Source organism: Scardinius erythrophthalmus, assembly GCF_964197995.2.
Source record: "Scardinius erythrophthalmus genome assembly, contig: HAP1_SCAFFOLD_56, whole genome shotgun sequence".
In the NCBI taxonomy this organism is placed as follows: domain Eukaryota; kingdom Metazoa; phylum Chordata; class Actinopteri; order Cypriniformes; family Leuciscidae; genus Scardinius; species Scardinius erythrophthalmus.
The window spans coordinates 637,501-651,595 of record NW_028296537.1 but is presented as its reverse complement, the minus strand read 5'-3'; the positions used below and the strand labels follow the sequence as shown (position 1 = coordinate 651,595).

Genomic DNA, 14,095 nt, shown 5'->3' with positions numbered 1-14,095 from the left:
GTGATTTAAGAGGACTGGATCTTAAACACAATACACAACTGCATAATCCAACATTATAAGGACGAGTGTGTTTAATGGTACATGCCCACACACAAACACAAACCTGACAACACGGTGTATTACCAAGACTAAGGTGATTTAAGAGTACCGGATCTCAAATACAATACACAAAACAACTTGCAACATTACAGGGACAGAGGTGTTTTAGAAGTGCTTTAATTATGACTTCAATAATATCATCATAAACATTGAGTTTTTTCAGTTTTACCATGTAATACAATCATCACATACCATTTTAAGGGGAAAGTGACATCCACAAACTTAAAAACATGGTCAATAAAACTTGCACAACTGTGTGATCTTTCAGAAAGCATACAGTATCATTACTGTTTTGACATATTAAAATGACAAGCAGATGAACCATTCAAAACTTCGAAAAGATTGACAAAACAGCCCTCGGAAACAGGCACAATTTAAAGACGTCATTAAACAGGCTTTGAAATGTATAAAATGAACTCACTCAACATGCAATAAATGCTGCAACATGTAGAGAAACCGACTTACAAGGGACGGTTTACCTAAAGACAATTCTGTTATTTCCAGAAAATGTAAACAGAATTGTCAAGTTTCAAAGCAGAATTACAGAGATAACAGGAAAAGTATTCAACAAAGTTAGTTTGGGCTGTACATCAGCTCTAGAAGAGTATAGTGTCATTAGAATACAACTATCATTGTAAGTACAAAAGCTCTCATGTGTTTAGAGATTACTAAAGCATGTATTATTCTGTACAGAGAATGAGAGTGAGGCAGAAATTGAAAACCCACGGAAAGGATCCTCAGCGGTCTTACACTGCTGGCATTCAGTCAGTGTGGCCAGTTTTCCTTTGGTTATACACTCACCTAAAGGATTATTAGGAACACCTGTTCAATTTCTCATTAATGCAATTATCTAATCAACCAATCACATGGCAGCTGCTTCAATGCATTTAGGGGTGTGGTCCTGGTCAAGACAATCTCCTGAACTCCAAACTGAATGTCAGAATGGGAAAGAAAGGTGATTTAAGCAATTTTGAGCGTGGCATGGTTGTTGGTGCTAGACGGGCCGGTCTGAGTATTTCACAATCTGCTCAGTTACTGGGATTTTCACGCACAACCATTTCTAGGGTTTACAAAGAATGGTGTGAAAAGGGAAAAGCATCCAGTATGCGGCAGTCCCGTGGGCGAAAATGCCTTGTTGATGCTAGAGGTCAGAGGAGAATGGGCCGACTGATTCAAGCTGATAGAAGAGCAACTTTGACTGAAATAACCACTCGTTACAACCGAAGTATGCAGCAAAGCATTTGTGAAGCCAGAACACGCACAACCTTGAGGCGGATGGGCTACAACAGCAGAAGACCCCACCGGGTACCACTCATCTCCACTACAAATAGGAAAAAGAGGCTACAATTTGCACGAGCTCACCAAAATTGGACAGTTGAAGACTGGAAAAATGTTGCCTGGTCTGATGAGTCTCGATTTCTGTTCAGACATTCAGATGGTAGAGTCAGAATTTGGCGTAAACAGAATGAGAACATGGATCCATCATGCCTTGTTACCACTGTGCAGGCTGGTGGTGGTGGTGTAATGGTGTGGGTGGTGTTTTCTTGGCACACTTTAGGCCCCTTAGTGCCAACTGGGCATCGTTTAAATGCCACGGCCTACCTGAGCATTGTTTCTGACCATGTCCATCCCTTTATGACCACCATGTACCCATCCTCTGATGGCTACTTCCAGCAGGATAATGCACCATGTCACAAAGCTCGAATCATTTTAAATTGGTTTCTTGAACATGACAATGAGTTCACTGTACTAAAATGGCCCCCACAGTCACCAGATCTCAACCCAATAGAGCATCTTTGGGATGTGGTGGAACGGGAGCTTCGTGCCCTGGATGTGCATCCCACAAATCTCCATCAACTGCAAAATGCTATCCTATCAATATGGGCCAACATTTCTAAAGAATGCTTTCAGCACCTTGTTGAATCAATGCCACGTAGAATTAAGGCAGTTCTGAAGGCGAAAGGGGGTCAAACACAGTATTACTATGGTGTTCCTAATAATCCTTTAGGTGAGTGTATGTGCCTTAAAATGTTCAATTACAGTTGTAACTTCAGCATTTGACCAGCACACTTTTTGTCCTTTCCACAAGGTTTTCAATTCCTGCCTCATGTTCATTCTCTGTACAGAAGAATACATGCTTTAGTAAACTCTAACTATATGAGAGCTCATGTACTTACAATGGTAGTCATATTCAGATTTAAACCTCAGGTACCTTGAGGAACTTCAGTGGTTTCTCGATAGGCATCTTCTGAACACCTGTAGGAAATCAGTTATAGACAGATCAGAAACTCAGATGTAACTCAAACCTGCATCTAGAACTTAAAACTGGTTATACATCTGATCTCTAAAAATTACATTTCAAATGACATTCAAAACATTATTCTGGAGATGGAATGTTGTGTTAAACATCTCCTTTTCAAAGTTTTTGACCAACATGAACATGATAAACTTATTGGTTTGGTACTGATTCCATTCATTTTGTTCTAGAAAAATTGTTATTTATAATAATATCTGATTATTGATAACTGATTTTTACAATTAATGGCAAAAGGAATGTTTAGAAATGTAATTTGATATTATCTACTGGCACACTATAGTATGATATATATATACATACACTATGAACAATTCTAAACGCTTTTGTTTTTGCCCCCATTTTTCATGAGCTGAACTAAAAGTTCTAAGACTTTTTCTATGTACACAAAAGGCCTATTTCTCTCAAATATTGTTCACAAATCTGTCTAAATCTGTGTTAGTGAGCACTTCTCCTTTGCCGAGATAATCCATCCACCTCACAGGTGTGGCATATCAAGATACTGATTAGACAGCATGATGATTGCACAGGTGTGCCTTAGGCTGTCCACAATAAAAGGCCACTCTAAAATGTGCAGTTTTGTGTGGTCTCAGGGGGTCTGGAAACAAGTCATTATCTGGTGTGACCATCATTTGCCTCACGCAGTGCAACACATCTCCTTCGCATAGAGTTGATCAGGTTGTTGATTGTGGCCTGTGGAATGTTGGTCCACTCCTCTTCAATGGCTGTGTTGGATATTGGCAGGACCTGGAACACGCTGTCGTATACGCCGATTCAGAGCATCCCAAACATGCTCAATGGGTGACATGTCCGTTAGTATGCTGGCCCTGCAAGAACTGGGATGTTTTCAGCTTCCAGGAATTGTGTACAGATCTTTGCAGAATAGGGCCGTGCATTATCATGCTGCAACATGAGGTGATGGTTGTGGATGAATGGCACAACAATGGGCCTTAGGATCTCATCACGGTATCTCTGTGCATTCAAAGTGCCATCAATAAAATGCACCTGCGTTGGTTGTCTATAACATACGCCTGCACATACCATAACCCCACCATGGGCCACTCGATTCCCAACGTTGACATCAGCAAACCGCTCACCCACATGACGCCATACACGCTGTCTACCATCTGCCCTGTACAGTGAAAACCGGTATTCATCCGTGAAGAGAACACCTCTCCAAAGTGCCAGACGCCATCGAATGTGAGCATTTGCCCACGCAGGTCGTTTACAACGACCAACTGCAGGTCGAGACCCCGATGAGGACGATGAGCATGCAGATGAGCTTCCCTGAGACGGTTTTTGACAGTTTGTGCAGAAATTCTTTGGTTATGCAAACCGATTGTTGCAGCAGCTGTCCGGGTGGCTGGCCTCAACGGTGTTGGAGGTGAAGATGCTGGATATGGAAGTCCTGGGCTGGTGTGGTTACACACGGTCTGCGGTTGTGAGGCCGGTTGGATGTACTGCCAAATTCTCTGAAAAGCCTTTGGAGACGGCTATGGTAGAGAAATGAACATTCAATTCACGGGCAACAGCAGGTGGACATTCCTGCTGTCAGCATGCCAATTGCACGCTCCCTCAAAACTTGCAACATCTGTGGCATTGTGCTGTGTGATAAAACTGCACATTTTAGAGTGGCCTTTTATTGTGGACAGCCTAAGGCACACCTGTGCAATAATCATGCTGTCTAATCAGTATCTTGATATGCCACACCTGTGAGATGGATGGATTAACTCGGCAAAGGAGAAGTGCTCACTAACACAGATTTAGACAGATTTGTGAACAATATTTGAGAGAAACAGGCCTTTTGGGTACATAGAAAAAGTCTTAGAACTTAGATCTATAATTTTGTTCAGTGAATATAACTGGCTTAAAACCATTTTTCTTTGGTGAAAATACTAACGTAAAATTGCACTACAATATATATTGGTTTAAAATAATAATAAACATGTTCATAAACACAAACTTGTTATGCTGGGTACACACCAAAAGATAATCAGGCTGATTTTGGGCTGATTTCCCCCTTCTGAAAATCCTAGCTGTGTCCCGATTATCTTGATGGTTATAGATTATCTTATCAGATTTTCCCTTGGTGTGAGGTGTGTTTAGAGTGTCCGAACCTGATCGGAAGAACGTCAGAGCCGACCTGATCGCGAATCGCAAATATTCAACATGTGGAATATTTACGATCAGAAATCCTGAAATGTGGGGGGAAGCCCGAGGACAAACACGCGCATGCTCTGGAGATTATCACGTGAAAGGAAACCATATCCAATCAGAAAGCGAGATGAAGGAAGACGGAAGCATAAGAAACGCAGTCATGGCGCAGCACAAACTGAAATTGATGTGGACAGCAGAGATGGAGGATCAGCTTGTTGATTTGTGGCGCAAATGTTTACACAACGTGTTGTGTAAAACATTTCCAAACACTATCATCCCAATTGCTTCCTGCATATCGTCCGCCATGCTTATTCTGAGGTCTCTAGAGTGTTAACAGTCGAGACTCTGGTTGCATGGTCTTTAGGGTTGGGTATCTAGAACCGGTTCCAAAATGCCAAAAACCGGGGATTCGATAAGTCGCGCACACTTCGATTCCGCTTATCGATTCCTTACTTTGGTGATGCTCACATGCGCGAGGTGAATGGCAGTGAGCATTTGTTTACAGTTGTATTGATCTGCCAGGACCTGCCTGCCGCACATGCGCTGTACGTTATATTTACGATGGCGGAGCGCAGCAGACTTTCGAAAGTTTGGTTAAGCTTTTCAAAAAAAGATGAAAATACAGCGAATTGTATCACATGCAAGAAAGACAAACTAGAGCCGCATAATTCTGGATAAAATGAGAACCAGTTTTGTTTAAAATAGAGATCATGAATAAATACATCAGACAATTAATACGAGTCGAGTCTATAATTCCTTAAAGTGTTATATATATATATATATATATATATATATATATATATATATGTACAGTATATTGTAAATTAAGATGCATTGTCACAGTTTTACTGGTAATAGCCTAAATGTAACAAGAATAAAAGGTAGAAAAAAGTATTTGCTCTCTTTTTTCTCTCCAATAAATATTGGAATCGAAACCAAGAATCGTTAAGAACCGGATTCGATAAGCAGAATCGGAATCGTTAAAATTTAAACGATACCCAACCCTAACGGTCTTTTCACATCATGGCACACCACACACTATATGAGCAAAACGGTTAAATCTAGGATTTTTTGTCCTCATGTTTGTGGTCCATCACATTTTGAAAATCTTATAAGATGTAAAATCTTTTGGTGTGTACCCATCATTAGTTGACACATACCAACATTACTGGAGACGCCTGCAGCTCCAGCAGGAACATCACCTTCAGAACCGCTTTCATCAGGATCACTGGCATCAGAGTCCGTCATACTGATCTCATCTTAAAGAAAAAGAGACATTTAAAACAAGAACATCTTCAGTTTAACCTGTATTGAGAAGTCATTTATGAAACATGACAAATGGCACCGTTTAATAATAATAATCATATTAATAACAACTATAATACTTCACTAAGATCACTATTATTAGAATTATCGCCTAGACAGTGATATACTAATACTGTCAATGAAAAATTAATATTTTATAATGAGTATATTATTTTACAATAAGAGGTTATAATACTTTCTTAATTTCTTCACTTAAGCTGTTATACTGGCAGAAACCTGCAGTTTAAGTGAAAACAGGTTTATAAACGCATCTTATTGAAAAATTGTATTACTACAAAAAATGTGGATATAATGCGAATGTGAAAATAGAGAGTAACTGGTGCTGGTTGCGTTCCCAAATGCATGTTAAACTTATGGCACATGCAGAGATGGAGTTCACTGCATTCATTCCCTGTGAAACGAGGCATGGAAAAAGCCAGATCATGAGCTGATCGAGCGAGCAAAGTGTGCTCTTCAGTTTGAAACACGCAGCACAACAGACTACAGACTTACTTTCTTATCGTCTTTTGCGATTTGATAAGGGCATTGAGCCATATTGTGCTTTTGATTTTAGTATGTTTGAGAGATGCTTTACCAAAGCAATTGCGCAAAACACAAAGACAATTTATGTTATTATGAGGCGTAAAAATATTTTCGGTTCTTTTGGTTCAAACTGTGGAGGGACAGATTAGACTGTGGTCGGTCACTAGAGTAAAGGTAATTAATGGTAACACTATGAATTTTACTCCTCCCAAAAATGCCAAATAATAAACAGGTGACAGCGTATTTTAGGCTATGTGACACGTTATAGTGAGATATGACAGCGCTTCTGCAACACGCATCACTGCAGATGAGTAGCTGAGGATCTCTTCAGCATGCTGATGCACAAAATACAAACTAAAAATAAATTAAAGTAAGTCGCAGATGCTCAACACACAGTCATCTTCATTAAAAGTAGTGAGAATAAATGATTTTACCAGTGCTGATGCTACTCTCTCTCCTATTGATCTTAAAATTAGCTGATGATACAAAAAATGCTGCTCATAGCGGTAGCTTTCGATGACGTGAACACCGTTAAATCTGATATAGCGCGGGAATTGAAGATCGGATTTATGTCCGTTTTGTGAAGACACATTTATGTGGCCAAGTGTAAATGGAATTGTTTTGACAATGAAATGACCAGGTGTAAAACAGCCCCAAAGATGATGTGAAAAAGTTCTTACTAGACTAGCATTTCCTAAAATGATGCAATGCTCTTTTTATTACCATCTCAACACAGTCTTGATCCTCCAATGATGATTGTTCCTTCTCAGGGCTCACCTGAAAGCAAGGCAAAGAAAGAAAAAATAAACATCTATTAGAGACAAAGGATTCAGAGATTCTCCAAATGAAGCAGCACAGATACTTGACTCCATTAACACTGACTGATCACTGTCATAAAACATAAAATTAAAACATTACATTATCAATGATATACTTGAGCAAAAGAAGGCTGATGACACCAAACTAATTCAGGTATGATGGGACATTTCAAACCACTCAGTATTAATACTGATCAAATTAATGAGATGAATAGTGACTTAAGATTTAAAACACTGTGACATAAGTTGTAATCAAGTATAAAGTTAAAACCCTATAAATATATGGTCATAACCAATCAGGGATGCATGAAAATAAATGCTCATTGATGTTATCGTTGTCAATCCGATAAGAAAATTAGGCCGCTATATTAACACTAATAAATAGTGGATTTCTTCCTTCAGCTTCAGATGTGCGCTGTTCACCGTGATGGTTTTGAAATGTTTGAATCACAAATCTGTGAAATCAGCGCATTGTTACAGGGAGAGTTCGCTTGTGGAATTGTAAGTTGTAATATTTTTTATTTTTGTTATATATCTGATTTATCTCATATAGGATGCATTTGGCTGAGTTAATGAGTGCTACAGTAAACACTTCACTGTAGGCCACACCGGTGGTCAGCAAAACATTAATTATGATTGGGACTGTCATATATACATAACACTATAATGAGCAAACTATTGCATTAAAAACGTCGTGAATTCTTTGGGTTTAGTTGCTGTGTTTCAGCGTGTTGTCCTGGGAGGAGCGCATCCACAACAGGAGTTTCACTATGTAATAGTTGATTACTATTAATAATAGCTCAAGTTAATCTGTGCATGATTTTGTGCAAGTATAAGTTGTAATATTGTGTTTATTTTGTATAAATATCTAATTTATCATATATAGGTTGTGTTCCGTTGAGCTAAAACCATCTAACAAAGCCTCAGGTTTAGGGGTGTTCCTTCAGCTCTTTAGGCCATTTCATTTTAAGTTTAATGTTGTCTAATAACATTTTAATTTCATTTGATTTATTATTATTATTATTATTATTAAGGCAATAGATGTTTTGGTAAAACTTCACAATACATATGTTATTGCATTAACTAACATGAACTAACAGAGAAAAACTTTTGTTAATGTGAGTTAATAAAATATGTGAGTTCATGTTAGTTCACAGTGCATTAAATTAACAGATACAACACTGGATCCTAAAATGTCTTGGAAAATGTTGAGATTAACGTTAAGTAAGATAAACATGAAGTAAATCATGTAGAAGTATTGTTCATTCATTGTTAGTTCATGTTAACTAATACTAACAAGATGAAACCTTTTTATAAAGTATTGCCATTTTTTTATAAAGAAAGTTGGAAATATGAATGTAAAATTTATTTTAGAAGCTAAGAAACCTTACACTGGTTCAAACTAGGCCACTACTGTATATGTTTGATTTATGTTGAAGTGTTTGGGACATTGGCTTTAAAGTCGGCATGAAATGGAAGTTGAGATTGTCATTTTTTCCTTGTTGTGATGTATATCCGAGTGAAACTGCTTCTGAAATTAGAAAAAAATGTAGGGCGGGGCTTGATTTCGTCCTTCGGGAATTGATTGGATCGTTGGAGGTTGGGCGTTGCAAACAAAATGGAGGCAGATTTGAATGCCAGTTTACATTCAGTTGTGGAGGATTTCTCTCCACCGGACTCCCCCACCGTTACCCTCACATGAAGGATTTTTTATTGAGGAGCCCAGCGACGAGAACAAGGACAAGCAGCTAAATTTTCAGGCAGGAATCAGACCATATTTATATGAGCCTCCCGCGAAACGAGACAAACACCGATAGCCGCACCCTCATGGGCTCTGGCCGCACCCTTTCGCCATGGCACATGACCAAAAGAGAAGAGAGGTCGTTTTCAAGGGGGGAGGGAAGGGTAATGTATTTGATTAAAGATTATAAGGGTACATGAATTTTGAAAAAATAATGAAGTGCACAGATAAATCATTTATAATAAACACTACAATATTACATATAAAAAGAAGATTTGTCAAATTTGATTTCATGCCGACTTTAAATGATGTGCGTTTCGTTTTTGTAATCAGGCTTTCAAAGTATATCAAATTTTGGATTTAGATTCATCGGCTAATATATCAGATATCGGCTTTCGAATATAAAGAATGATCAGTTATCGGCCCAAATGTTCATATCGCTGTATCCCTAATTTGATTTCCAAAAACAAAAAACAAAACAATACCTTCTGTACATCTCTGGCCTCTGACTGGGACGGGGACGGACTCTTCATTTCGAGAGTGGAGGGTTCAACCTCACTGAGAGTCTACAAAACATAACATTAGACATGAAACAGTGGTGTAAATGTGTGAACACTAGATCTCACAGATGTCTCTGCTTCGTTTGCTCGTTCTCTTCCAGCACAACTCTCACTTACCTTGTCTAGACCCACAGTCAGAGCAGCACAATCACTGCCTGATGACCACTGGCTCTTATGGCTCATCTGAAAATATGAAATTAAGCGTTACATACAGAAACACTTCACCTAAGAGTTTAAAAAAAGCATTATAAATGGAATATATAAAGGATAATGTACAGTCAGTCAGTAATTAATACAAAATAAACTGACAGGATAATAAGGGTCCTGATACACAGCTACCTATCAATAAATATTTGCACATGAAATACTGATTTGAGATAATATACAAGATTACAAAATAGTTAAAGTTTTCAAATCAATATTTAAATGCTACCACAAGGTAATGTTCACGGCTTTTATGCATCACATTACATGTGTTTTCATTACAGTGTGTCAGGTTGTGTGTAGCTTTACACCAGTTTTATGAGGACACCCTTTTATGAGGACATCATAAGAGCATGTTACTGATGTTTGACTTGACAGAAGAATCTCAGTGTGTTGTGTAAGTTTGACAGAATCCTGGTCTATGAGGACACAGTTTTATGAGGACATCATAAGAGCATGTTCCTGATGTTTGACTTTGACTGAGTGTGTTGTGTAAGTTTGACAGAATACTGGTCTATGAGGACACTAGATTTACTGGGACACTGGTAACTAGATACATTTGGACGGCACTGAGTTCAAGTGTGTGTATGTATGAGAGTGATACGAGACATTGCGCCTGTGCTAGATGTACAGTAAGTGATCGTGACTCACTTCTTACACACACAATCATAATTCAGTGACTGATAACTGTGGCAAATAATCTGTTTCTGAGGAAACAGAGTTATTACATTAACTTATTGGATACCTTTAGAGTTGCTGTATCTTGTTCAGGTTTCATCTGATTCTTCAGAGTTATCATCTGAAAAAAAAAGTAGTAAAAATATATAAAAAAGACAAATAAATAATAATTTTAGTATCACTTATTGAAAGCCAAACAGAGGTTGCTATTTTTTACCAACTTCTTCAATGATTATATTTAATCTGACAAGCACAAATAGTTTTCGCTATTGGTATTAGCCACAATGAGCTGTGAATTATGGGTTATCAGTATCGATCCTAATATTCCATATGTGTGTCCCGGTAAATCTAGTGTCCTCATAGACCAGGATTCTGTCAAACTTACACAACACACTGAGATTCTCCAGTCAAGTCAAACATCAGAACATTGCTCTTATGATGTCCTCATAAAACGGTGTCCTCATAAAACAGGTGTAAGACACACACACACTTGACACACTGTAATGAACATGCATGTAATGTGATGCATTAAAGTCATGAACATTAACTTGTAGGGCTGCACAATGTATTGCTTTATCATTCATACCCATCTGTGGTAGTGACATTGCAGTACAGGCCTCTGTGAAGTCAGGCTATGTAAAGACTCTGCCGTGTTATTTTACAGTTGATTACTCAAGTTCTGTACCTAAATGCTGTTAGACTTACCTGGAATATATGAGGCATTGTTTATTTCACATCTTTGTTCATTTTTTTTATCTCTGCTTGCAATTTATTATTTTCTATGCAGATGCAAACCCCTACAAAATCACACCTATCATTCTAGAATGATTAATTATTTCCAAATAGAGCTATTCAAGACATCTGGTGAAATTGCTTTTCATATTGAAAAACTTTTGTTAATGTGAGTTAATAAAATATGTGAGTTCATGTTCGTTCACAGTGCATTAAATTAACAGATACAACACTGGATCCTAAAATGTCTTGGAAAATGTTGAGATTAACGTTAAGATAAACGTTAAGTAAATCCTGTAGAAGTATTGTTCATTCATTGTTAGTACATGTTAACTAATACTAACAAGATGAAACCTTTTTGTAAAGTGTTGTCATTTTTTTATAAAGAAAGTTGGAAATATGAATGTAAAATTCATTTTAAAAGTTAAGGAATCTTACATTAGGCCACTGTACTATTATGTTTGATTTATGTTGAAGTGTTTGGGACATTGGCTTTAAATGATGTGCGTTTCGTTTTTGTAATCAGGCTTTCAAAGTATATCAAATTTTGGATTTAGATTCATCGGCTAATATATCAGATATCGGCTTTCGAATATAAAGAATGATCAGTTATCGGCCCAAATGTTCATATCGCTGTATCCCTAATTTAATTTCCAAAAAAACAATACCTTCTGTACATCTCTGGCTTCTGACTGGGACGGGGACGGACTCTTCATTTCGAGAGTGGAGGGTTCAACCTCACTGAGAGTCTACAAAACATAACATTAGACATGAAACAGTGGTGTAAATGTGTGAACACTAGATCTCACAGATGTCTCTGCTTCGTTTGCTCGTTCTCTTCCAGCACAACTCTCACTTACCTTGTCTAGACCCACAGTCAGAGCAGCACAATCACTGCCTGATGACCACTGGCTCTTATGGCTCATCTGAAAATATGAAATTAAGCGTTACATACAGAAACACTTCACCTAAGAGTTTAAAAAAAGCATTATAAATGGAATATATAAAGGATAATGTACAGTCAGTCAGTAATTAATACAAAATAAACTGACAGGATAATAAGGGTCCTGATACACAGCTACCTATCAATAAATATTTGCACATGAAATACTGATTTGAGATAATATACAAGATTACAAAGTTAAAGTTTTCAAATCAATATTTCAATATTTAAATGCTACCACAAGGTAATGTTCACGGCTTTTATGCATCACATTACATGTGTTTTCATTACAGTGTGTCAGGTTGTGTGTAGCTTTACACCAGTTTTATGAGGACACCCTTTTATGAGGACATCATAAGAGCATGTTACTGATGTTTGACTTGACAGAAGAATCTCAGTGTGTTGTGTAAGTTTGACAGAATCCTGGTCTATGAGGACACAGTTTTATGAGGACATCATAAGAGCATGTTCCTGATGTTTGACTTTGACTGAGTGTGTTGTGTAAGTTTGACAGAATACTGGTCTATGAGGACACTAGATTTACTGGGACACTGGTAACTAGATACATTTGGACGGCACTGAGTTCAAGTGTGTGTATGTATGAGAGTGATACGAGACATTGTGCCTGTGCTAGATGTACAGTAAGTGATCGTGACTCACTTCTTACACACACAATCATAATTCAGGGACTGATAACTGTGGCAAATAATCTGTTTCTGAGGAGCACTGGTCGCATGGCACTGCTTATGCATGGAAACCCTGAACTCACCTTTATAATGATTGCTGAATCTGCCCTGGAGCTCATCTGTGTCTGTAAACGGCATGTCCTCTTCCAGATCTTGATCTTCTCCTTCACTGACTCACTTCAGCCATCATCCCATGTGTCTGCGCGCATAGAAAAAGACTCTCACGACCATTGCATTTCATTTGACATATTATTCAAAAAGCTTGTTTTAAATAAATTGATCAATTATGGTAAACAGCATTCAAGTTATTTTAATACTTTATTATATGATATTTAAGGAATATGTTAATTGATAATAACTATTCATTCATAGATTTCATTCACAATTAATATTATAGGCAATAATAGTGACAGTATTAATAAGACTGAATCAAACAGAGTTCTAATAATATTCAGAGTAGCCTATATTTTATTATAGTCAGGAGTAATAAGAGCACATATTTGTGTCTTAATGTGTTTAAAGCAAGCATAACTGTAGTAATATTAACAGTAGCATATCAGGATACTGTACTGGGTGAAATAGCCTCCCCTTCACATACTGAAACGTTAGTCATGCCAACGCGTTATTATGATGGCTAGACTATTTTATGAGATCAGAAAAGGTAGCAGTTACAAATATAGTGCAATCGAAAACGAGTTTAAAATGACAAGCATCGCTGATTCCCTCATGTCAGTCTGTAAACAGAATCACTAACTTATAGGTCCGCTAGCACGGTTAGCATCACGCGCTAGCTGCTTTCTAACTGTAAAACGAGCAGCGAAGAGCATACAGAACATGCACAAACAAGCCAACCGGACCCACGTGCTATTAGAGAAGCAATTAAACAACATTATAACTTACCTTTTGGATAACAGTTGCCTTCATCAGGTCCACAGATGTCTTCTCAGGTGCAGAGTTTGTCCAGTCCAAACAGGAAATGACGTGACGACGAATGACTACACCTCTGATTACGTTGTACTTATCATAATATAAACGGGATTTTATTTATTTATTTATCATATATTTAATGCACAATTAATAAATTACAGGCAAAAATACTTAAATAATTAGTATTTTGCATTAGTTGCTACACATTTTAAAGCTGATTGAAGCTCCGCCCACTGGCGCCATCTTGTTTTCGCGATCTCCCGCCTACCGGTACCGATCTGACCAATCACTAAAGCTGATTGAAGCTCCGCCCATTGGCGCCATCTTGTTTTCGCGATTTCCCGCCTAGCGGTATCGATCTGACCAATCACAGGCCCCAAATAATACA

The 14,095-nt window shown here is 37.8% G+C and overlaps 1 protein-coding gene across 2 annotated transcripts; it reads right to left on the bottom strand.

The window, feature by feature from the left end:
- Positions 1–206: 206 nt before the first annotated feature.
- Positions 207–13,779, bottom strand: LOC308686252 (uncharacterized protein). Of its 2 annotated transcripts, XM_081394625.1 has the most exons (10): positions 13,681–13,779; positions 12,864–12,979; positions 12,012–12,077; positions 11,820–11,900; positions 10,487–10,540; positions 9,655–9,720; positions 9,463–9,543; positions 7,142–7,195; positions 5,731–5,829; positions 207–2,355 (listed from the first exon to the last, which is right to left on the bottom strand). In XM_081394625.1, exons 2-9 carry the CDS (start codon positions 12,897–12,899, stop codon positions 5,815–5,817), a joined length of 453 nt encoding a protein of 150 aa, XP_081250751.1. In that variant the 5' UTR covers positions 12,900–12,979; positions 13,681–13,779; the 3' UTR covers positions 207–2,355; positions 5,731–5,814. The 2 variants fall into 2 exon arrangements, with proteins under 2 accessions (XP_081250751.1, XP_081250752.1); XM_081394626.1 differs by lacking the exon at positions 13,681–13,779 and having other exon boundaries at positions 1,727–2,355; positions 12,864–13,037.
- Between the last annotated feature and the right edge of the window lie 316 nt (positions 13,780–14,095).